The sequence below is a fragment of the Hyperolius riggenbachi genome, chromosome 1 (genome assembly GCF_040937935.1).
Source record: "Hyperolius riggenbachi isolate aHypRig1 chromosome 1, aHypRig1.pri, whole genome shotgun sequence".
Classification (NCBI taxonomy): Eukaryota; Metazoa; Chordata; class Amphibia; order Anura; family Hyperoliidae; genus Hyperolius; species Hyperolius riggenbachi.
The window spans coordinates 410,167,449-410,191,498 of record NC_090646.1 but is presented as its reverse complement, the minus strand read 5'-3'; the positions used below and the strand labels follow the sequence as shown (position 1 = coordinate 410,191,498).

At 43.1% G+C, this 24,050-nt stretch overlaps 1 protein-coding gene across 6 annotated transcripts in view; it reads left to right on the top strand.

The window, feature by feature from the left end:
* Positions 1-24,050, top strand: part of SMARCA2 (SWI/SNF related, matrix associated, actin dependent regulator of chromatin, subfamily a, member 2) — a 283,693-nt gene that overhangs the window by 227,913 nt on the left and 31,730 nt on the right. For 5 of the 6 annotated variants that reach the window (XM_068235810.1, XM_068235819.1, XM_068235838.1 and 2 more), the window contains exon 29: positions 7,543-7,763. In XM_068235810.1, coding sequence (XP_068091911.1) covers positions 7,543-7,763 — 221 coding nt within the window. Of the gene's footprint in view, positions 1-2,951; positions 3,045-7,542; positions 7,764-24,050 lie in introns of those variants that run through there. The other variant, XM_068235846.1, reaches the window with a different exon arrangement.

Genomic DNA, 24,050 nt, shown 5'->3' with positions numbered 1-24,050 from the left:
AAAAATGATCTGGTTGCAGGTGCACCAGCACTGATTAACCTTCCGGTAAAGCTACTTTCACACTTTGGCATTTCCATGCATTGCGTCTCAATTATATTGTAAAATAGGTTCAGGCACATCACATCACTTGAAGGCTAAAATATCACTTTTATTGTCAAATCCATAAAAATATCAAGGTTTGTATTGCACAAGCCAGGACTACAGGATACAGCAACCTCAGAAAGAGGTGTGGACAAGGTCAATGTTCGTGTCACCCCTCTATTAGGTCTTGAAGAAGCCCTAATAGAGGGGCGATACAAGCCTTGATATTTTTTATGGATTCGACAATTAAAGTGATTTTAGTCTTCAAATGAGGTGATGTCTGTCCCTCTTTTGGGATCTACAGTATCTGTCTACCTACACCTTTGTTTGATTGCATTTCCATTAACAAGATATTTGGCTTTAAGATGGAGTACCATTATGCAGGTGTGTAGCGCAGTGACATTTGCTCTGGATAACTGGATATTGTAACGCTACTTTTAAGGGAACCTAAACTGAGAGGGATATGGCTGTTTCCTTTTAAACAATACCAATTGCCTGGCAGCCCTGCTGATCTCTTTGGCTGCAGCAGTGGCTGAATCACAGACCTGAAACAAGCATGCAGCTAATCCAGTCTGACTTCAGTCAGAGCACCTAATCTGCATGCTTGTTCAGGGGCTGTGGCTGAAGGTATAAGAGACACAGGATCAGCAGGAGAGACAGGCAACTGGTATAAATTTAAAAGGAAAAATCCATATCCTTCTCAGGTTAGGTTCCCTTTAACATCATCAGCAGTGCGGTGTGACAGAATCCATTGGCATATTGTCATGCATGCCGTGTGGTAATACATAACGCATGCATTAACAGATGCAGTGAAGCATATTTTATATGTACTGAATGCATCACGCGTGTAACACAATTATTATTATTGATTTATAAAGCGCCAACATATTCTGTGGCGCAGATGCAACCTTTCCGCTCTGTTGCAGTTCTGCTTTTGCAGGATGTGCAATGCAAAGTTTTAGTGTGACAGTAGCCTGACCCTAACCATCCCCCAATATCACCTAGGCAAGGGCTGCATACTTTTGTCATCTGACAGCACACAAATAGAATGCTGCTCTGCCCTGCTGTAATGGTGAAGCGGTTGAAATCGTTAATAAATATGACCTGTTAACAATTGCCCACATACAGGTGATCATAAAATGCTTATATAGTGGGAGCTTGTGTTTTTGTTGCTAGATGTGAATGAGCTACACACATTTCCGGCAAACCTAGCTGCTGGTGAATTGACCCTCCCACGTAAACCTTTTGGAGGCACAGACTGATGGAACAGCTTGCTGTTATTTTTTTCTCCTTGCAGTGATTGATCGCACCCATTATAGGTCTACAGCTGCCATCAGATGCCTAGTTCTCTTCTGGGTGTACCTCTGTGAAGGGCTAGGATCACCTCCCTGTCACGGAAAATATTATCATCTTTTTTTTCTAGCGCTTTTTTTATAAGTAGTAATGAACAGGTCCCTGCATATGTGTGCCTTTGTAATAAATCTACTGGAAGCACACTAGCATTCTTACCTGAATAATAAGGGCTGAAATAGCAAATGTGTTGCTATACCAAACAACAAATGGTCATTTAGCAGACCTGATTCTTTCATTGTGTCTGTTTTCAGTTACAGGCACTGTGCATTGTTATCCAAGCAGACTGGATTCCATGCTTGTGTCGGATGTCGGGCTACTGTGGGTTAATTATTTTCCAGCTTGGTCCTTGTGCCTCCCTTTCCATTCACCTCACTAAATTGAGGAGCCGATCAGCAGGAGAGGCGTCACCGTGCTGAATAAGGTCTCACTGCAGCACGTCACCAATCAGAAATGTGGGATTTGTCTTTGTGATTTATAATTACCAAGCCGAAGATTTGGACGGGCAGTCTGTATTCTCTTCCCATTTTGTTTCATGGCACCTTTAATCAGTGAAAGTCTAGTCTCGTATAGTAAGTTGTTTTCTGGAGTCCAGTTGTCTGTATTGTGTGCATAAATTACCTCCAAAAGCATTGTATTATGCAGCGTAGCTGCAGCCTTCTCCATTTCCATGTTTCATAAGTGTAAAGAGAAAGCATGCATTTTAATTTAAAGGCACAATGGAGTTTGTACCTGGTAGACATTTCTCTTGTTTATGCATCACAACATCTTTACAGTGCTGCTGGAGTAATACCATTTCTCTTTAAATAATCGCCACTTTTGGGACCTGAAATAAATTGGAGACATCTGCCTTTGTAGCCACGTTCTAGAGGAATATTTTGGCACCTATATAATTCTTGCCAGTCTCCATCCCCAGTTAAAAGAAATGCATATATGATATGAAAGAATCTGAGATATATATATATATATATATATATATATATATATATATATATATATATTAAATTTTCGGAATGTATCCTCATTTAATTGCTAAGTGGTTAATAGACCACTTCACGTTAAGCCTGAATATATTGTGCTTTATATGTACAAGCTGTATTACAGAAGAGTCCACAAAATTGAAGATTATGCAAAGTATATAGCCCGCCCTTATGCCTAACACACAAATAATTAATATTCCACCTCTATTTACCTCTGATCTTCTATTTCAGATGATCTGGTAGGTTTTGATATGCCCCTTTATTTCAAGATGAATGATTGCCCTTGATTATATCATTCCTGTGCCTAGATTATCTCATTCTTGTGCCTGGAATAATAAGAACAAATATGATAAGTAGTTGTCAATATAAAAGAACTGTAGGAAGAAGGCTTCAGGCCTTGTGCCTAGGTGGAATGAAACAGCAAAATTGGGTTTCACAATCTGTCCAGTATGATATTTTCTGTAAAATAAAATTACTTGTATATGAAAACATAGCCTTTCCCCAGCTCCCTCTTTTTTTTTTTTTTCCCCTGATCAGCTGATGAAGAGACTAGCAGCTCGCTGCTTTGCTGGCTTGTTAATTTTGTCCCCACTAACAGTGATTTCCGATAGCCGGCCTGCTGATAGTGGTAAGGTAAATATCCTTTTTTCCTTGTCGTCTGGAAGATTTGCTAGAACTTATATAACAGGCATGTGTAGGTGTGTAGCACATAAAATGCTGCTGTTCTTCGGGTTTCTCTGTTCATCGGAGTGCTGAAGGAAAGCAATGGCATTAACTGTTGACTGCCTCCTATGCTGCGTTTTTAGGCTGGAATTTAAAGCTGTCAGACAGACAGGGCACGCCAGACATTCAGGATCGTAATTGTTTGCTAGCTGCAGTATGATGGGTAATGCTGTCTTAGGCACATAAATATTAATGTCACTGTATTTTTTCTATCCGATTCCCATTTCCAATTTATTTATTTATTTTTTTGTGCAAGTCGTCAGATTTTGTGCATCCGTTCCGGTGATTGTGTCTGAACTGTACCGGTGGAAATTGACTTCTGATCATTAGGGCCTAGTCTGAAGCTGTCCCTCAGGATTTGCTGTGCATGTTTGTTTGGAGGGTTTACACTTTAGTAAGGATCCTTAGGAAACGGATCTGCCAGTTCTCTGGTCAATCCCACAAGCTAGGTTGAAGGATTCCCTCACCTTTTTTTTGTGTGTGTTTCATTTTCACGTATGAGGTTTGTTCTCTCCTCCTTACAATGGAATATGTATGGAAACAAAAATCTTGGCTGTGAACGGCTTTTATTCTTGTTGCTTTGTAAATATTGGCTATGTTGTCTGCTCTAGAATGGTGAAGGTAATTGCCATTTGATTAGACTTCTTTTCAGCTGCTGTCAAAGGGTGGTAAACATTTGTATGCAGACAACAATATTTAGATGCATAACTAGTGTATCTACATAATGTTATTACAAATGTGCTGCTCCCCCTTTCCCTTGTTTCTCAATGCTTACAATTTGCTGACAATCGAAATGTGTGTAAAGCAGGCACAAGCAGAACTGGTAGTAAATATGATCGTAGTTGTACAGTGTGACTTCTCTTTATTACATGGTTTTCCTTTACAGGATAGAAATATTCTTTCATGGTATTCTGATGTGTTGATTTTGTATCTAAAACTGGAACTGTTGTTTCTACAAGCACCATGGATACTCTTTAGGGCCCATTCACACGAAGCGCTTTTCTGAGCGTTTTGCGATTAGCAGTTTTTAAAGTCACTCCCAAATCGTGTACGCCGTAGCGAAATCGTGGCAATTTTCCAGCGATTTTTACCGCGATCTTAATTAAAGTCAAAGGGAGTGATTTAAAAAGACCGCTAATTAATCGCAAATTGCTCAGAAAAGCGCTTCTAGTGTGAATGGGACCTCAGTGTGTGATTTTGTTACTGGTATGGTTACTGTGTATTTTGATACTCTGTTATTTTAAACAAATAACTGCCACTGTTGTATGCTATATAAATGATTGTATTGTGACAGCCATTTAGGATGTTGTCAATAAAGTCCTTTAATAAGAATTCTGCAATGAAGGCCAGTTTGGAAAGTGCAGACACTCAACATATGTAGCAATTTGATGAAGGCACCTACATAACTGATGGGTTGGGATGGGATACTGCATTTTGCGCTTGGCACTTTTGGTTTTTTAACAAGCCTGGGTAGCACCTTGAGATAGTTGTCAGATAGCAAAGCATAGTCTCCTTGTGATCTTCCAAAAATCATGAATAATTAATATTCATGTTCAACTACTGTAGGGTAGGCACAGGAAAAAAGCTGGAGAATACCCTGTGTGGAGTAATTGCTGAGAAACTCTAGCCTGCTAGGTCAGTAATAGCTCAAGTCCCAGAAAACTTGAATGAATTTTTCCACACACAAATATTGTCTGATTTCAGCAATTATTGCATAGCTTAAAGGTTTGACATAAAAATCCAGCTCTTGCACTCAAGGGACAAACATTGTAAGTGTCCTTGGGTTGTAGGATATCCGGAATAGATGAACCTGCACCACCTTCTTTCTGGCCTAGGCCTAACATAAACTTTAATCATTCAAATGATCCCTAACACCAGTCACCTGTATTTTCTCCAGCCTCGCCTAACTTGATATTTAGTCCTCACATGACTGACACTTGTGGCAACTCAAATCTTCACAGTTGCCTCCACTAAACTGCATCTGTCCTTTCTTTTCTCAATGTTGGTTGTTTAACATGGAATCACGTCATAACTGGTGCGATTCTGCATGTGGGGAAAACATGTGCAATCCCATCAACTGTAAACCCTGTCGTTGCAATATTTTTTTCCGCATTGGGAATTCTTATAGTTCAGGTCGCCACCTACTACATGGAGAAGATTCAGACCCATCTTGAAATGGTTTATAAAGTGGTGTATGGTGAATTACTTCTTTAATTGAAGCATGTACGTATTCAACGCCTTTTGGTTTATTCCTTATTGCTAAGAGCAGTACAACAGTTCTTAAAGCTGATCCGAGATGAAAAACTAACTATAACAAGTAACTTGTCTATATATCTTATATAAAGTTTAGATTGTTTACACAGCAAATCTAGCTGCAAACAGCTTTAATAGAAAATGAATATTTCTTCCTGTGATACAATGACAGCAGCCATGTTCTTTGTAAACATTACACAGAGGCAGGCTTATCTGTATCTTGAGCACTCAGCCTGTGAAAAAAAACCTAATCCCTCCCTCCTCCCCTCTGCCTCTGAAATCAATGGCTAGTAACACCACCTCCTCCTCCTGCCCAGACTGAGCTCCCATGAGCCCTTGCTACTGCCAAGGCTCTCTGAAAACCTGTGGGTGTGGTTTATTTAGTTTATAGGGCATTAGAGTATTAAAACAAAAAATTATTTGGCTTGAGGAATGCCCTATAAACAATAGGAAAGGAACACAATTGTGCAATGAGTAAAAGTTCACCTCGAATCAACTTTAATAACCATTTTTACCTGAAAGGTAGTAGTGGGCAGAGAGCTAAAGTGTCAAAAGGCTTGCGATCTCCCATGTCTGCCTTCCTGCTGAAACAAGTATGGTGATCCTACTATCACAGTTTGATTTGTAATCCATTTCATATTACAAGGAAAGCAGTAGGAGGAATATTCAATTTATAGCAGGAAGAGTGAGATTCTCAGCTGGGTATCTACAAGTAGCTAGAAATGTGCAGCAAGTTTAGCTTAGTTGGCTTCTAATCAGTTGTGCACAGAGACGTTTTGTTTCCAAATCCCCCTGAACATGATTTGATGTTTGCAGTGAAAACCTATTCGCTGCACATCATCTCAGACTCCAGTGGGTCGTTAAGCCCCCTAGAGTTCACTTGAACGTAAATGGATTGACTGTTGTGATTGTGATGGGTTACTGAATTGTTATTGTTCTTCATGCAGCCCTTTAAAGGTTTGTTATAGTCTGTGGAAGTAGAGGCATATTTATAAAGACTAGTGTGAGAGAAAAAAGTGAGCAGTTGCTCAGAGCAACCAATCAGATTTCAGCTGATAAATGAAACACTGATTTGTTACATCTCAGTAACCGTACCACATTTGTCACAGGGTTTTTCACAAGTCTTACAGCTGGTTCACACAAACCTCTACAGGACGGTAAATGGCAGCCGCAGCACTTCAAGTAAATGGACACCTGCCGGCACGATCAGTTTCTGTCATTTGCACAAACACCATACTCGATCCCTTTATTTCCCACTGTCTCGTTTCACACTGGACACCATTTGCAGCGTCCAGGATCGGCTAACTCGGGGCACTTCCGTGCCGGCCACAAGAGTCAAAATGCAACACATTTTACAAACGCCACCATACTTTGCCAAATGCTTTTCTCGCTAGCAGAAAAGCGTTTGTCCATGAACCGGGCTGCTGGTTCAGACAGTTAAAGGCTGGTTAAAGAATCTGCCATAAAATGCTTGAATGAGATGTGTGAGGAATTGGTTTCCATGGACATTCACCTCAATGATTTGAGCATACTTATTAAACACTTAAGCTAAAATCACGTACATTTTACTGATCTTGCCAGTCAGCCAGTCATTCACTACGTCCCAGGAAAAGTGATTTTGGGCTTGAATATGTGATGGTGTTTAATGAGAACTGCCATGAAAACAAGCAACTACTTGTGTGGTGTAGATTTATGATTTGTACTGTAGTGCAGTGTTTGTCAGTTACACATTCTTGTTGTGTATTTATAAGTTTACATTTGAATATTTGTCTCGTCACATTTTAGGGCCCATTTCCACAAGTTCTGCATCCAGATTTCTGGATGTGGCTGTTTAGCACCTGTTTCCACTACATGCGGATTCTGGAAGCAGAAAAACTGACTTTGATGAATGCCTTTGGGCCTGTTTCCACTAAACGTGATTTGCAGATTTTTGCATCATGCATCGTTTCCCATACAATGAACATGTTAGTTTAAACAGGCCCATAGACATTCATTGGAGTCAGATTTTCTGCATTCAGAATCTGCGTGTAGTGGAAATGGGTCACCTCCGTTGTGGTGAAAAGGTGATTCTTGATGAAAAAAATTTGGTGTTTTTTTGTGTGTATATCTAGTGAACCTGACATTATGTTAAAAATTAATAATGTTGCCTTTTTAGGCTATCGAAGACGGGAATTTGGAGGAGATGGAAGAGGAAGTCCGGTTGAAGAAGCGCAAAAGGCGAAGAAATGTGGATAAGGATGTTGTGAAAGAAGATGGTGAGAAGAAAGAGAAAAAAAGAAGGGGGCGACCCCCAGCTGAAAAGCTGTCACCAAACCCACCAAAGCTGACCAAACAGATGAATGCTATAGTTGACACCGTAATAAACTACAAAGATAGGTATGTCCTTAGATTAATCTTAAAGAAAACCTGTGACCTATAAATGAAAAAATTGGATACTTTTCTGTTCAAACACAGTGCTGCTGGCCTGGACCCTCTTTTTTAAAGAAACTCTCACATTGACTTGCATTAAAATTGTCACGATTTTTTGAAAAAATCGCGATCACTGCAATTTTACTGCAAAATTAATGTAAGTCAATGGGAGTGTTTAACCTTCCTGGCAGCCGCGCAGGAGGTTTTCTCCGGCCCTGCTCGGTCGATTTTCTTACTTTTTTTTTTGCTGGACGCAGCTAGCACTGTGCTAGCTGCGCCAGCACACTGATCGCCGCCGCCCCGCGCCCGATCGCCGCTATCCATTGCCAATCAGTGCCAGGCAGCGCCGAGGGGTGGATCGGGACTCCCAATGACGTCACGACGTCGCTGACGTCATCCCGCCATGGCGACGGGGGAAGCCCTCCAGGACATCCCGTTCTTTGAACGTGATTTCCTGATCGGAGATCGCCGAAGGCGATCGAAGAGGGCGGGGGGATGCCGCTGAGCAGCGGCTATCATGTAGCGAGCCCTGGGCCGCGCTGCCTCCTGGCGGAATTTTTCTTACCGCCAGGAGGGTTAAAAAAAAACTGCTCAGAAAGCACTGATAGAAAAGCGCTCAGAATGCGCTTGCAGTGAATCTACAGCCTCAGTCTCCTTTATATAAAAGAAAAAAATATATTAAAAAAATATCCTCATCTCTTAAAGTGTACCAGAGCTGAGGGATCCTAAAGATTTTATATGCACCCGGGGCTTCCTCCAGCTCCATAAGCATGTACGAGTCCCTTGCCGTCCTCCCGCGGTCTGCCGATCAGCCCCGGTAATAGGCTCAATCGGGATCAGTCTGGGCTACTGCTCATGTGTTGGGACAGGACAACAGGCATTTAAACAGAACAGTAATCACAAGTTTTTGAGTTTTGTGATCAGAAAGATTGATTTGTCCTCTCTGTTATTGGCATTCTCGCTATGTTGACACAGGTTTTCTTGGTATTCTAGCATGATAGTGAGCTTTAAAGATTGTAAAGTTTTTGCAGTTTACTTTGCTTTCTCCATATTGTTTTGCCATTGTAGTTTTAGTTTCATTGCACATCAATTTTCTTTATTTAATCCACTAAATCAGTGTAGGTGATAGTTTTCATGATTTGTTTCCAGCTGACATCCCTCTTCCCATACAGTGTGTGGATATAAGGCTATTCAGTCTCTCGCTAGTTCTTCTGCAAAGTGAATTATGTTTTGTTGCACAGGGATTTTTTTTTTATCCAACATTTGTGTGGTATTAGGTGTATTTCCTTGCTTCCTGACACAGAGCTAACTATAGTTAGGTCCATAAATCTGTGGATGGACAACTTTTTTTTTTTTTTCTCTAATTTTGGTTCTGCAGTCTGCACATTATCACAATGAATTTTAAATTAAACCACTCAGATGCAGTTGAAGTGCAGACTTTCAGCTGTAATTCATTGGGGTGAACAAAACCATTGCATAACAATGTGAGGCAATTAAAGCATGTTTTTAACACTATACCTTAATTTCAGGGGCTCAAAAGTAATTGGACAAGTGAAATAACTGGAAATCAAAGGTTCAATTCTAATATTTGGTTGAAAACTCTTTGCTGGCAACGACAGCCTGAAGTCTTGGACTCATGGACATCACCAGATGCTGGGTTTCCTCCTTTTTATGCTCTGCCAGCACTTTACTACAGCGGCTTTCAGTTGCGGTTTGTGGGCCTTAGTTTGAAGTTTAGTCTTCAACTGAAATGCATGCTCAATAGGGTTAAGACACGGGTGTCAAACTCAATTCCTCGAGGGCCATATCCATGCCAGTGTTTAGGATGGACTGAGAAGTGGAGTAATGTGTTCTACTTGATGAGCCACACCTTTCCTGATTCAGTTCCATCAGTTTATTTGAGCTGTGCCAGAAATGTGTGAGGACTGGAGTTTAACATCCCTGGGTTAAGATCAGGTGACTGACTAGGCCATTCAAGGATTTTCCACTTTTTTTCTTTATTAAACTTTTGAGTTGCTTTGGCTGTATGTTTTAGGTCATTGTCCATCTGTGTCCGTAAACGCCACCCAATTGGACAGAATTTAGCTGGGTTTGAGCAGACAGTATGGCTCTGAACACCTCAGAATTAATTCTGCTGCTTCTGTCCTGTGTCACATAATCAATAAACACTAGTGTCCCAGTGCCACTGGCAGCCATGTACGCCCAAGCCATCACTTTGCCTCCACCGTGTTTTACAGATGATGTAGTATGCTTGGATAATGAGCCGTTCCATGCCTTCTCCATACTTTTTTCTTCCCATCATATTGGTAGAGGTTGATCTTTGTTTCATCTGTCCAAAAAATGTTTTTCCAGAACTGTGCTGCCTTTTTTTGGATGTTCTTCAGTAAAGTCCAATCTAGCCTTTCTATTCTTAAAGACTTATAAGTGGCTTTCACCGTGCAGTGCACCCTCTGTATTTACTTTTTTGCAGGCTTGTCTTTATGGTAGATATATCGATAGGCCTACCCCCTGGAGAGTGTTTTTCACTTGGTTGGCTGTTGTGAAGGGGTTTCTCTTAACCATGGAAACGATTCTGCCATCATCCACCAGTGTTGTCTTCCATGGACTTTCAGGTCTTTTTGTGTTGCTGAGTTCACCAGTGCTTGCTTGCTTTCTCAGGATGTACCAAACTGTAGATTTTGCCACTTGTAATATTGTAGCAATTAAAGATTGCTTCTCTCACCTGCATCTAGAGCTCCTTTGACTGCATGTTGTCTGCTCACAGCAAAATCTTCCACATGCAAGCACCACACCTCAAATCAACTCCAAGTCTTGTATCTACTTAACCACTTCCCTACTGCCCATAGGCAGCAAGAAGTGGCCGTGCGCCCCCCTTTCGGCAGCACCCATGGATGCACTCCAAACCTCTTCCCTGCAAAACTGGTCATTTGAATAGGTCTGTTTTGCACTGAAAAGTTAAATTTTTCATTTGGCAGGAACAGGTTAATTGATAATGACATTACGACAGACTTGCCTACACCTGCCCATGAAATAGCCTTTGAGTCAATTGTCCAATTACTTTTGAGCCCCTGAAATTAAGTCATTGTGTTTAGTTGCTTAAAGGGGTTCTGTCGCGAAAAAAGTAGGCAGTTAAAAAATGTGACAGATGACAGGTTTTGGGCCAGTCCATCTTTTTAAGGGGGATTCTCAGGGCTTTCTTTGTTTTCAACCGCATTTCCTGAACAACAGTTTAACTGCCAAAATAGCAAGATACCAGCCGGCCTCCCTAATCACTTGCACACTATTATGTCAGTTAAATTTTGCAACTGTTGTTCAGGAAATGCTGTTGAAAACAAAGAAAGCCCTGAGAATCCCCCTTAAAATGATGGACTGGCCCAAAACCTGTCATCTGTCACATTTTTTAACTGCCTACTTTTTTCGCGAAAGAACCCCTTTAACCCCACTGTATTAAAGCTAAAAGTCTGCTCTTCAACTGCATCTCAGTTGTTTCTTTTAAAATACATTGTGGCAATGTGCAGAACCAAAATTCGAAAAAAAAGTTGTCTGTCCAAATATTTATAGACCTACCTGTATTTTCCTTGTTTTCTTATTGATCATTTTGGTCAGGTGTTTCCTCTTAAGGCTATATAATACATCTGTTTTTCCCAACCTGTGTGTTGCAACAAATGTATGTGATGCAGCAGCTCTGGGTATGTCTCACCCCAGGGCTGTGGAGTTGGTACAAAAATCATCCGACTCCTCAGTTTCTGAAACCTCTGACTCCAGGTACCCAAAATGGCTCCAACTCTGACTCCACGGCCTTGTGCCTCACTGAATCCTGCCAAGTCGCACACTTTTCACGGCTTGTGTGGGCTAATGTGTCCTTGTCTTCGCTCTCTGGAGTGTCTCCTCTCCATCTCCTGCAGCTTCTCTCCTGCAAAGTTCCTATGGCCAAGCGTTAGTGCAGGAGATTGGGGCACAACCATAAGCCCTAATAGGAATTAAGGATATAGCAGTGGTTAGTGAGTAACTTGGGTGCCGTCATAAGACAGACCGCAAATTACTTTTAAAACACTGTAATTCGGCCGCCAGCAATACCTGGAAGTCCAATTACATCATTCTCCACCATCCACGTTGACCTGGAGGGGGAATAGTAATTAACACCGCCGGGACTTGTGCAGGAGGAGGGTAAGCTGTATATCGGCTTTATCCTGTGCCCAAATCATAGGTATGCCGTATGGCTGGGTGACTGTGCCACCACTGCATATATCACACTGTGCAGTGGCAACATGTTGATTCACCTGCCTCTCCCCAGCCAGCCAGTAAAGTCAACCAGCCACACTCCACCTTCATGTAAAATAAATATAGCAGCTCACTGCTATATTGCAAGGTCAGAAAATCCCCCACCCTTCCGGTTAAAAATCTGCTGGCTAAAACTGTGCTAGTAACCCTCTACAACCCTCTGGTAGGACACATCTGCACAACCATACTACCAGTTATAACTCAAACAGCCTGCAAAATCAATGTGGCCATAGGTAAAAAGGGTGGGCAATGTGGTACTGTGGGGTGGAGCAGTTGAATAGGGTGCAAAGCATGTCCTGTTTAAAAGGTCACCTGCTGTAACAGGCAGCCTGCAAGCTGTGGTTACAAGTTTGTAGCCGCAGTTTGCATAGTGACTGCCCTTTTAAACAGACAAGCAAGGGAAGCTGTGCTCATCCTATAGAGGGCCCAGAATTTAAGTGGGAAAGAAGGTGCTGAGGGAAGTGGTCAATTTACATAGAAACAATGATTAACCCCTTGCACTAAGACATATGCAACACAACTTGTCTGCACCCTCAACCACCTCTCGCAAGCTGCACCCTCACCAGCCACCCCCCCCCCCCCACCCATGTCACCCAGCACCCTGATCTGCCTCTGCACACCCACCCAACACCCTCACCCCCCCCCCCCCCACACACACACACGCACACACGCACACACACACTTTTACCTAAAAAAAAGTAAAAAAAATGATTGAAAAATGATTGACCCCCATATAAGCCGGGGGTAGGAAATACTGGCCGCCTTATTCCCCTAGTGTGTCCCAGTATGGCTAGTATAGTGCCCAGTATGGCTAGTATAGTGCCCAGTATGGCTAGTATAGTGCCCAGTATGGGTAGGTAGTGCCCCAGTATAGCTAGTATAAAGCCCAGTATCGCTAGTAAAGTGCCCCAGTATCGCTAGTAAAGTGCCCCAGTGTCGCTAGTAAAGTGCCCCAGTGTCGCTAGTAAAGTGCCCCAGTGTCGCTAGTAAAGTGCCCCAGTGTCGCTAGTAAAGTGCCCCAGTGTCGCTAGTAAAGTGCCCCAGTGTCGCTAGTAAAGTGCCCCAGTGTCGCTAGTAAAGTGCCCCAGTGTCGCTAGTAAAGTGCCCCAGTGTCGCTAGTAAAGTGCCCCAGTGTCGCTAGTAAAGTGCCCCAGTGTCGCTAGTAAAGTGCCCCAGTGTCGCTAGTAAAGTGCCCCAGTGTCGCTAGTAAAGTGCCCCAGTGTCGCTAGTAAAGTGCCCCAGTGTCGCTAGTAAAGTGCCCCAGTGTCGCGAGTAAAGTGCCCCAGTGTCGCGAGTAAAGTGCCCCAGTGTCGCGAGTAAATGCCCCAGTGTCACGAGTAAAGTGCCCCAGTGTCGCGAGTAAAGTGCCCCAGTGTCGCGAGTAAAGTGCCCCAGTGTCGCGAGTAAAGTGCCCCAGTGTCGCGAGTAAAGTGCCCCAGTATCGCTAGGTAGTGCCCCCCACCCTTCCCCCGCGGCCACCGCAGCTTTTACCTGAGCTGGCGCCGCTTCTTCTATTCCCCTCCTGTCCCACTCCGTAATTCACAGCAGCATTCTTCACGGCGGCTGCTGTGATGAAGCAGTAGAGAGCGCGACTTTCTTGTAGTGGCGGTTACTATGGGAACCGCTCTCTCTACTGCAGCCACCGTGAAGTGCTGCTGTGAATTACGGAGCCGGACAGGAGGGGAATAGGAGAAGCGGCGCCAGGTAAGGTAAATGCAGCGGTAGGGGGGGCGCGGACCACCACCACCACATGACTCGCATACAAGCCGACCCCCCAACTTTTGACCCACTTTTTGGGGGTAAAAAATTCGGCTTGTATGCGAGTATATACGGTATTTCAGGATTATTATTACCGTAGTTTTTTACTACTATACATATGTGATGTGTCGCAGAGATTGGAGTTTTCGGCTTCATGTGTCCTTGTGACGTGTGTGTACCAAGTGATTTCACAGTTTGCCTGCTTTTAACCTAGCTTGATTTAGTTCCCGTGATAATGCCATTATCAGAATGAAGCTTCCTGTTTGGCTGGGCTTACACTGGCACTAAAATGATTGCTTATTGGAGCAGAACTAAAGGTAGCCACGCAAAGGTAGTACAGCATGTGCTGTAATGTGAATCCACCCTTAACCAATTTGTATCTGAGTTTGGGTGGCTGTCTGAGGGTCAGAAAATGGGACCCTGGAAAGTTTTTATAGTTTTTGTTTTGTTTTTCTTTCTCAGTAGCCCTCTGGGATGGGTGCCTAGAAATTAGACCATGAGCAGGAAAGATCAGCATGTTCCCAATAAAGTTGTAAAGCAAGGGTTCCCAAACATTTAGGGTCGAGGGCCAGGTCAACGTACTTCAGACTTCTGGGGGGCCGGAGTATACATAAAATGATATAGAAGTCTTTGCGGACCAGATAGTGAAGCATACCCAGGTGACAACCTGCAGTGGACAGCAGTGTCACCTGATGTGGAGTTTGATTGGAAACCAGCGACTGACCGCATCTATAAGTAATACAATTTGTGTGTGGAGGGGCTAGTAAAAAAGCCTCAGGGGGACTCGGGGCTTCTCCTTGCTTGACTTATTTAGCCTTGGAAAAAAAGATGACTGAGAGGTGTCCTGATTAATAAATGTACATCAGGGATCAATAACAAGGCTTTGCATATTCGTTTTTTGTCCCTAGGCTTTTACAAAGGACAAGCATACGGGATCTGCGTATGGAGGGAAAAAGTTGTGCCATCTGTGCAGAAAGGAGTTCTGTACAATAAGTGGTTAAGATTTGGAATATCTTACCACAAGAAGTAGTTATTTAAAAAGGGTTTGGCAATTTTCCTTCATTGAATGACATCCATGTTTAGAATTGCTAGGTAATTCCCAGCCTTGTTGGTGATTTTTTTTTTTTTAAACCAAATTAATTATGTAACTATTAAGGCAACCCTAGTGAGGTTGCATCCGATCCCAGTGTTCTCCCCAGAATTATTTGCCAACCGGGTGGCATGAAATAGTAGCTGGGTGGCATGAAAAAGTAGCCGGGTGGGTTGAGATGAGAATGCAGGGCAACTCTGCTTACAGCATAGGAGGAGGTGAGCCGATGACAGCCGGGTGGTCACCAAAACTAGCCGGGTGCAGCACCCGGCTAAAAGAGCCTGGGGAGAACACTGCTATCCATTCAAAAGCTCACAATTTACTTTCTTTACTGAGTTTAGAAGGCAGCAAGCTAGTGAATTAGGATGCTGAAGATATTTTATGTACAGAAGTATGGATTTATGCATCCTAGGTTTCTCTCTGAAGTGGGGGAGGGCTTGAATTGAGGCCAAGGTGGTGATTTTATGTACAGAAGTGTGGATTTATGCATACTAGGCTTCTCTATGAGGTGGGGGAGGGCTTAAATTGAGCCCAAGGTGATATATGAATTCTCATTATTCTTTATGTTTATATGCTTAACCCTATTCTTGTGAGTACAGTATTTAGCAAACCATTTTTACCAAATGCTGTTTTCTGCTTTTGGCTAAACCTGGGAGCTCAATTGAGGTTAAACCCATGTCAAAATCTCGCCCCATATGTTCAATCACATTACTGTTAGATTCTTTGGAAATAAAAATAAAAAAGGCCTGCCAAGCTGACTTGATATACAGTGGTGTGAAAAACTATTTGCCCCCTTCCTGATTTCTTATTCTTTTGCATGTTTGTCACACTTAAATGTTTCTGCTCATCAAAAACCCTTAACTATTAGTCAAAGATAACATAATTGAACACAAAATGCAGTTGTAAATGATGGTTTTTATTATTTAGTGAGAAAAATAACTCAAAACCTACATGGCCCTCTGTGAAAAAGAAATTGCCCCCTGAACCTAATAACTGGTTGGGCCACCCTTAGCAGCAATAACTGCAATCAAGCGTTTGCGATAACTTGCAACGAGTCTTTTACAGCGCTCTGGAGGAATTTTGGCCCACTCATCTTGGCAGAATTGTTGTAATTCAGCTTTATTTGAGGGTTTTCTAGCATGAACCGCCTTTTAAAGGTCATGCCACAACATCTCAATAGGATTCAGGTCAGGACTTTGACTAGGCCACTCCAAAGTCTTCATTTTGTTTTTCTTCAGCCATTCAGAGGTGGATTTGCTGGTGTGTTTTGGGTCATTGTCCTGCTGCAGCACCCAAGATCGCTTCAGCTTGAGTTGACAAACAGATGGCCGGACATTCTCCTTCAGGATTTTTTGGTAGACAGTAGAATTCATGGTTCCATCTATCACAGCAAGCCTTCCAGGTCCTGAAGCAGCAAAACAACCCCAGACCATCACACTACCACCACCATATTTTACTGTTGGTATGATGTTCTTTTGCTGAAATGCTGTGTTACCTCTACGCCAGATGTAACGGGACACGCACCTTCCAAAAAGTTCAACTTTTGTCTCGTCGGTCCACAAGGTATTTTCCCAAAAGTCTTGCCAATCATTGAGATGTTTTTTTTAGCAAAATTGAGACAAGCCTTAATGTTTTTTTTTGCTTAAAAGTGGTTTGCGCCTTGGATATCAGCCATGCAGACCGTTTTTGCCCAGTCTCTTTCTTATGGTGGAGTCATGAACAATGACCTTAATTGAGGCAAGTGAGGCCTGCAGTTCTTTAGATGTTGTCCTGGGGTCTTTTGTGGCCTCTCGGATGAGTTTTCTCTGCGCTCTTGGGGTAATTTTGGTCCGCCAGCCACTCCTGGGAAGGTTCATCACTGTTCCATGTTTTTGCCATTTGTGGATAATGGCTCTCACTGTGGTTCGCTGGAGTCCCAAAGCTTTAGAAATGGCTTTATAACCTTTACCAGATTGATAGATCTCAATTACATTACTTTGTTCTCATTTGTTCCTGAATTTCTTTGGATCTTGGCATGATGTCTAGCTTTTGAGGTGCTTTTGGTCTACTTCTCTGTGTCAGATAGCTCCTATTTAAGTGATTTCTTGATTGAAACAGGTGTGGCAGTAATCAGGCCTGGGGGTGACTACAGAAATTGAACTCAGGTGTGATAAACCACAGTTAAGTTGTTTTTTAACAAGGGGGGCAATCACTTTTTCACACAGGGCCATGTAGATTTGGAGGTTTTTTTTCTCACTAAATAATAAAAACCATCATTTAAAACTGCATTTTGTGTTCAATTATGTTATCTTTGACTAATAGTTAACGGTTTTTGATGAGCAGAAACATTTAAGTGTGACAAACATGCAAAAGAATAAGAAATCAGGAAGGGGGCAAATAGTTTTTCACACCACTGTATTGTAATACACTATTACCTGAGATATTACACACGCACACGCTTATCCAGTCAGAAATATCTGATCTGCATGCATAGGAGCTATAGCTAAAAGTGTTAGAGACAGGTGATCAGAAGAACAGCTAGGCAATTTGAATTGTTTAAAAGCAAATAAATATGGCAGCCCACACATCCCTTTCAGTTTAGGTGTCCTTTAAGTTTATAGCATACAGTTTAGGTCCAATTTAAGTTACATTCACTTACAGTATCTATAGTAAATGCATTTTAGACACTCAATTTTCTACATGTACTTCTGCATATACATGCACATTTCTTGCTGCATTACAAGACATTTAGTCAGGGTTTACGCTATACCACAGTGGTACCATATCCACAAGGCCGTAGAAAGTGAAGTCCGCACGATGTCGGTAGAATCAATATGGCTTTATTCAATCGTTACACATAACAAGCTAAAAGCCAGCACCACATGCTGACATGTTTCGGGCGTTACACGCCCTTAATCATAGCATAGGCGCACATGAGAAAGGGTGACTCCTATATAGAGTAAGGTTACACCCGATACCACATGCTCAATAGACCCCACCCACAAACAAAGAAAAGTGCATATAAAACAATGGGGGGAGAAAAGGACACACAGAAGGTCCCCACACTGAAATAATCTATTACATAAAAGCATTATAAGAGGCATAAAAATGTAAATGCATGCGAAGCACCATATAACATTAGGCAGCATGAGTTAACTCCTCTTCATAAATTTCAAGAGATTCAAGATTAAAACATATATAATCATATGTAAACAAAAGACAAGGGTGGTCATTTGATCCACTCTAAGTGACTGTGTTAAGGTCCCATCTTGCATTAAGTCCTCCCGGTGAGCGTGTCCCTAATTGGAAAATCCAATAGGCCTCCCTGGTAAGGAGACGTTTGTAAACGTCCCCCCCTCTCACAGGCCTTAGGACACGCTCAATACCCTGAAATGAGAAAGAGGACATGTCACCTGAATGAACTGATCTAAAGTGCTTTGCTACATTGGACACCTCTAGGGTCAGCCAGCCAGCCCCCCTGTAGTGTTCAGCTATACGTTGTCTGAGGTGCCTAGTAGTGCACCCCACATATTGGGTGTGGCATAAGGAACACGAGATAAGGTAAATTGTGTACCTCGTGTCACAGTTCATGTATTGTTTGATGGGAAAGGTTTTACCATTGCAAAAAGAAACAATAGAACGGGTGGGTTTGTGGACACTACAATAGTGGCACGTTGAGAAATTGCATCTATATGAGCCAGGGGTGGTCAGCCAACACGGTCGTTGTGTACTGGAAGGGAGAAGGCTAGGTGACAGGATGCTCCCAAGTGTGGGAGCCCTCCTACTAGCAAATCTAACTCCCTGCTTGATGATCTGATTGAGCGTTTCGTCCGCCTGCAGCACAGGAAGAGATTTCCTCACAATCTGCGTGATTTGTTTATATTCCTGGCTATAGGTAGTCACAAAAGTCATGTCTTTGTCGGATCGTGACTGCGTTCGGCGGGAGCCAGGAGTCAATAATTCCTCCCTGGTTCTCATCAAGGCCCGCCTCCTACCCCTCTCTATCATCCACCTGGGGTAGCCACGCTCCCCAAGACGAGAACCCACAGTGTCCAGCTCCACGCCGAGGGCCGAGCCATCAACAGTTACGGCGTGCCCGGATCGACTCACCCACGGGAACAGCACGGATGGCTCGGCCCTCGGCGTGGAGCTGGACACTGTGGGTTCTCGTCTTGGGGAGCGTGGCTACCCCAGGTGGATGATAGAGAGGGGTAGGAGGCGGGCCTTGATGAGAACCAGGGAGGAATTATTGACTCCTGGCTCCCGCCGAACGCAGTCACGATCCGACAAAGACATGACTTTGTGACTACCTATAGCCAGGAATATAAACAAATCACGCAGATTGTGAGGAAATCTCTTCCTGTGCTGCAGGCGGACGAAACGCTCAATCAGATCATCAAGCAGGGAGTTAGATTTGCTAGTAGGAGGGCTCCCACACTTGGGAGCATCCTGTCACCTAGCCTTCTCCCTTCCAGTACACAACGACCGTGTTGGCTGACCACCCCTGGCTCATATAGATGCAATTTCTCAACGTGCCACTATTGTAGTGTCCACAAACCCACCCGTTCTATTGTTTCTTTTTGCAATGGTAAAACCTTTCCCATCAAACAATACATGAACTGTGACACGAGGTACACAATTTACCTTATCTCGTGTTCCTTATGCCACACCCAATATGTGGGGTGCACTACTAGGCACCTCAGACAACGTATAGCTGAACACTACAGGGGGGCTGGCTGGCTGACCCTAGAGGTGTCCAATGTAGCAAAGCACTTTAGATCAGTTCATTCAGGTGACATGTCCTCTTTCTCATTTCAGGGTATTGAGCGTGTCCTAAGGCCTGTGAGAGGGGGGGACGTTTACAAACGTCTCCTTACCAGGGAGGCCTATTGGATTTTCCAATTAGGGACACGCTCACCGGGAGGACTTAATGCAAGATGGGACCTTAACACAGTCACTTAGAGTGGATCAAATGACCACCCTTGTCTTTTGTTTACATATGATTATATATGTTTTAATCTTGAATCTCTTGAAATTTATGAAGAGGAGTTAACTCATGCTGCCTAATGTTATATGGTGCTTCGCATGCATTTACATTTTTATGCCTCTTATAATGCTTTTATGTAATAGATTATTTCAGTGTGGGGACCTTCTGTGTGTCCTTTTCTCCCCCCATTGTTTTATATGCACTTTTCTTTGTTTGTGGGTGGGGTCTATTGAGCATGTGGTATCGGGTGTAACCTTACTCTATATAGGAGTCACCCTTTCTCATGTGCGCCTATGCTATGATTAAGGGCGTGTAACGCCCGAAACATGTCAGCATGTGGTGCTGGCTTTTAGCTTGTTATGTGTAACGATTGAATAAAGCCATATTGATTCTACCGACATTGTGCGGACTTCACTTTCTACGGTCTTGGATCTGAGGTCTTGGCAGCCTGCTTTCCTGCACTGTCGGTGGACGGAGGTGTGAGCGGAGTTCCACATTTACAGTGTATATCCACAAGGCCAGCGTTATATAAAGACAAAGAGGGGATTTGCCCCAGAGTCCATAGGGGGGACCCCGATAATCATCCTCCATTCACCCCATTCAAATTCTTTGGCCACGGCCACCGTGTAGTGAGCGACGTGTGGTTGGAATGGAGAGACAGGGCACTAGGCATCAGCAGGCAGGGCTACATTGCTTTTACATTACCTGATTCCTCATAATTAGTGACTTAAGGTCCCGTTCACATTTGAAATCGCAAACAGATAGCATTAGCAATTAGTGCGGTCAAAAATCACTGGACACTTCCGCGATTCAGAGCGATCGCGATCAGCACTTTACTAAGCACTGTACCGCAATCGCTCCAGAATGACTGCAAAAATGCTGCTAATCGCAGAACACCAACGATCGGTGCCAATCACGGCAGTGAAAACACTGCCATAGGTTAGAATAGCACTAGCGCTTTAAAAAGGCGATAGCGCTTTGGTGATTAGCAGTAATTGGCTGCTAATCACCCTAGTGTGAATGGGCCCTTAGTCGTGTGTAAATAGGCTTTCTTATTCCATTGTATTGCATATCTTGCGCATTCCAGCACATTCTATTAGCTCCTGAATGGGTGCGCTCCACAACCGCGTCACTTCCGGTTACGATTGTTTGTTTATGAAGTGTAATTATTGTATATTTATTAAAGGGGACCTTAACTGAGAGGAATATGGATGTTTCCTTTTACACAATACCAGTTGCCTTGCAACCCTGCTGATCTCTTTGGCTGCAGTAGTGGCTGAATCACACACCTTAAAGGGAACCTAAACTGAGAAGGATATGGATTTTTCCTTTTAACATAATACCAGTTGCCTGACTCTCCTGCTGATACTGTGTTGCCAATACTTTCAGCCACAGCCCCTGAACAAGCATGCAGATCAGGTGCTCTGACTGAAGTCAGACTGGATTAGCTGCATGCTTGTTTCAGGTGTGTGATTCAGCCAAAGGGATCAGGACTGCCAGGTAACTGGTATTGATTAAAAGGAAACATCCATATCCCTCTCAGTTTAGGTTCCCTTTAAAGGGAATCTTAACTGAGAGGGATATGGATGTTTCCTTTTAAACAATACCAGTTGCCTGGCTGTCCTGCTGCAGTATTGGCTGAATCATAGACCTAAAACTAGCATGCAGCTAATCCAGTCTGACTTCAGTCAGAGCACCTGATCTGCATGCTTGTTCAGGGGCTGTGGCTAATAGTATCAGAGACCCAGGATCAGCAGGAGAGTCAGGCAACTGGTATTATTTTAAAAGGAAAAATCCACATCCTTCTCAGTGTAGGTTCCCTTTAAACAAGCATGCAGCTAATCCAGTCTGACTTCAGGCAGAGCACCTGATCTTCATGCTTGTTGAGGGGCTGTGGCTAAAAGTATTAGAGGCACAGGATCAGCAGGACAGTCAGGCCGGAGAGATAAGTAGAGAGCGCACTTCTGTTGCCTCAGACTGGCCACAGCGGGCTGAAGTTACAGGACCTGGTACCAGAGCTGGAGAAGGCTGAGGACAGCAGCGTGGTGGCGATCCATGCAATTGGGGCTGGAGGAAGCCCCAGGTATGTATAACTCTTTTTTATATTAACTCGTCTCTGGTTTCCTTTAAAAATGTATTATTAGTTTGGCTTCTCAATTGTTGTGTAATTTTATTTGGTGATACCTGCATTACGGTTCATTTTGTCCATTTTTAACAGAAAAGTAGATAACTTAAGCCATATTTTTGTCATCTGAGATTATTAACCAACAAAAAAATACCCTGTTCATCCAACCTTAAAGGAACACGATCAATTAACATTTTTTTCTCACTTGAGATAGCAATGGTTTGGGCTGTGCTGGTGTATACATTTGCAAAGGAACTAGACAGAAATGGAGCATGCCATAGTGCATTAATCAAAAAGGATAGTTTATTTGCAATTCAAAGTTATACTTACAAAAGGAATAGTGCAAATCTCATTTCAGCAGACAGCCAGCTGCTTAACCTTAGCAGTGGAGGATGACGGGTCCCGATGGCCTGGGTTCCGTCTTGCTAGGAGGTGGGCGTGGCTGATCGTCAGCGTGCGTGTGACGTCATTACACGTTTCGGCGCACGGCGCCTTCGTCAGATCGTCATCTGACGAAGGCGCCTCCCCCCCATACCACGGAACCATACCACCCAACTCAGGACAGTCCTGGGCAAATTCGTACTGTTGCGAGGTGTACGGTCAGTGTCATAGTTTCTGCGTGTGCTTGGACACACAATGGGAGTACACCGAAGCTGGAGTACACTATGGGGTTACAAGGAAGTTGGTAGACATTATAGTGGGAAGCTGAAATTTGCTATTGGTGTACACTGAATCTAGAAAGTACTGTTAAGATAGGAAAGTTAGGAAGCTGGGACACACTTTAACCTGGTTTCTTGCAAACTCTGGACATTACAAGCTGCTTTTGCTGAGAAACGGAGTTCTCCCATTCTCTTGTTCTCTTTCTATACCTCCAGAGACTATCACTGAAGGAGGGAGTGGGTGTGGTGAGGGAGAGGCTGCTGAGCGGTGTTAGCTCAGCTCATTCTAGATTGAGTGGCACCCAGAGGACGTCATTATTTCTTATAATGCATTGTGCTGGTTAGTGGGCCAGGACAGGATGGATCAGGCAAGTATTCAGAAATCCGTTATTACGTGGGTCCTGCTACTGTGTGTAATCAGACCCTAATGACTATGCTTGTGATGGGCACATGGCAGGCATGGCATTCAGGTATGTGACCATGTGTCTTGAGCTTATTAATTGGTGTAATAAAAGTTGTCTGGAAAATGTATTAAAAATGACTGAAACTGTAGCATTAATTAACACAGGCTTTGCATGTGAAATCAGTGTGGTACCTTTGAACGCGAGGGAGACAGATAATTAAAATATGAATGAGAAATGCTATCATAAAATGGGCACCGGCAATGCAGTGTGGACTTCCTCAGGCAGAAGTGTTTCCTTTGTGCATTTTTCTTCCAAACAGTTAAAGCCATCATTGCAGTCTCCTCTCGCTACAGCGGGCATCCCCTGTTGCCTGGATACTGTAGTAACCCGAAAACGCATGCGCTGTCAGACTGGCTGTACACACAGCATGAATTTTATTCATCACTGAGTAAAATGGATATTTTGTACAAGCATTTTAACACTTTGCTAGTCTCCGCACCCTTCACCATGTATAAAGCTGACATTGAAGAAATGTCCTTCATTTAGCATCTATCTGTACAGATGTATTTACTATGAACACTGAAACCTACTACTGTACACATTTCCAAACTCAGTATATTTATATGCTGCATCTTTGGAAAAATGTTCCAATATCACTATTACTATAGGTGGCAATGAATAATTCTCATTCACTTCAGGGTCATTTTTATATAGAATATTCAAAGCAATAATATTTTTGAATGGTTCCCTGTTCTCCACAGGTTTTTCAGATTTTCATTTTAACCACTTGAGGACCTAGGGCTTTACCCCCCTTAAGGACCGGCCACTTTTTTCCCATTCAGACCACTGCAGCTTTCACGGTTTATTGCTCGCTCATACAACGTACCACCTAAATGAATTTTGGCTCCTTTTCTTGTCACTAATAAAGCTTTCTTTTGGTGCTATTTGATTGCTCCTGCGATTTTTACTTT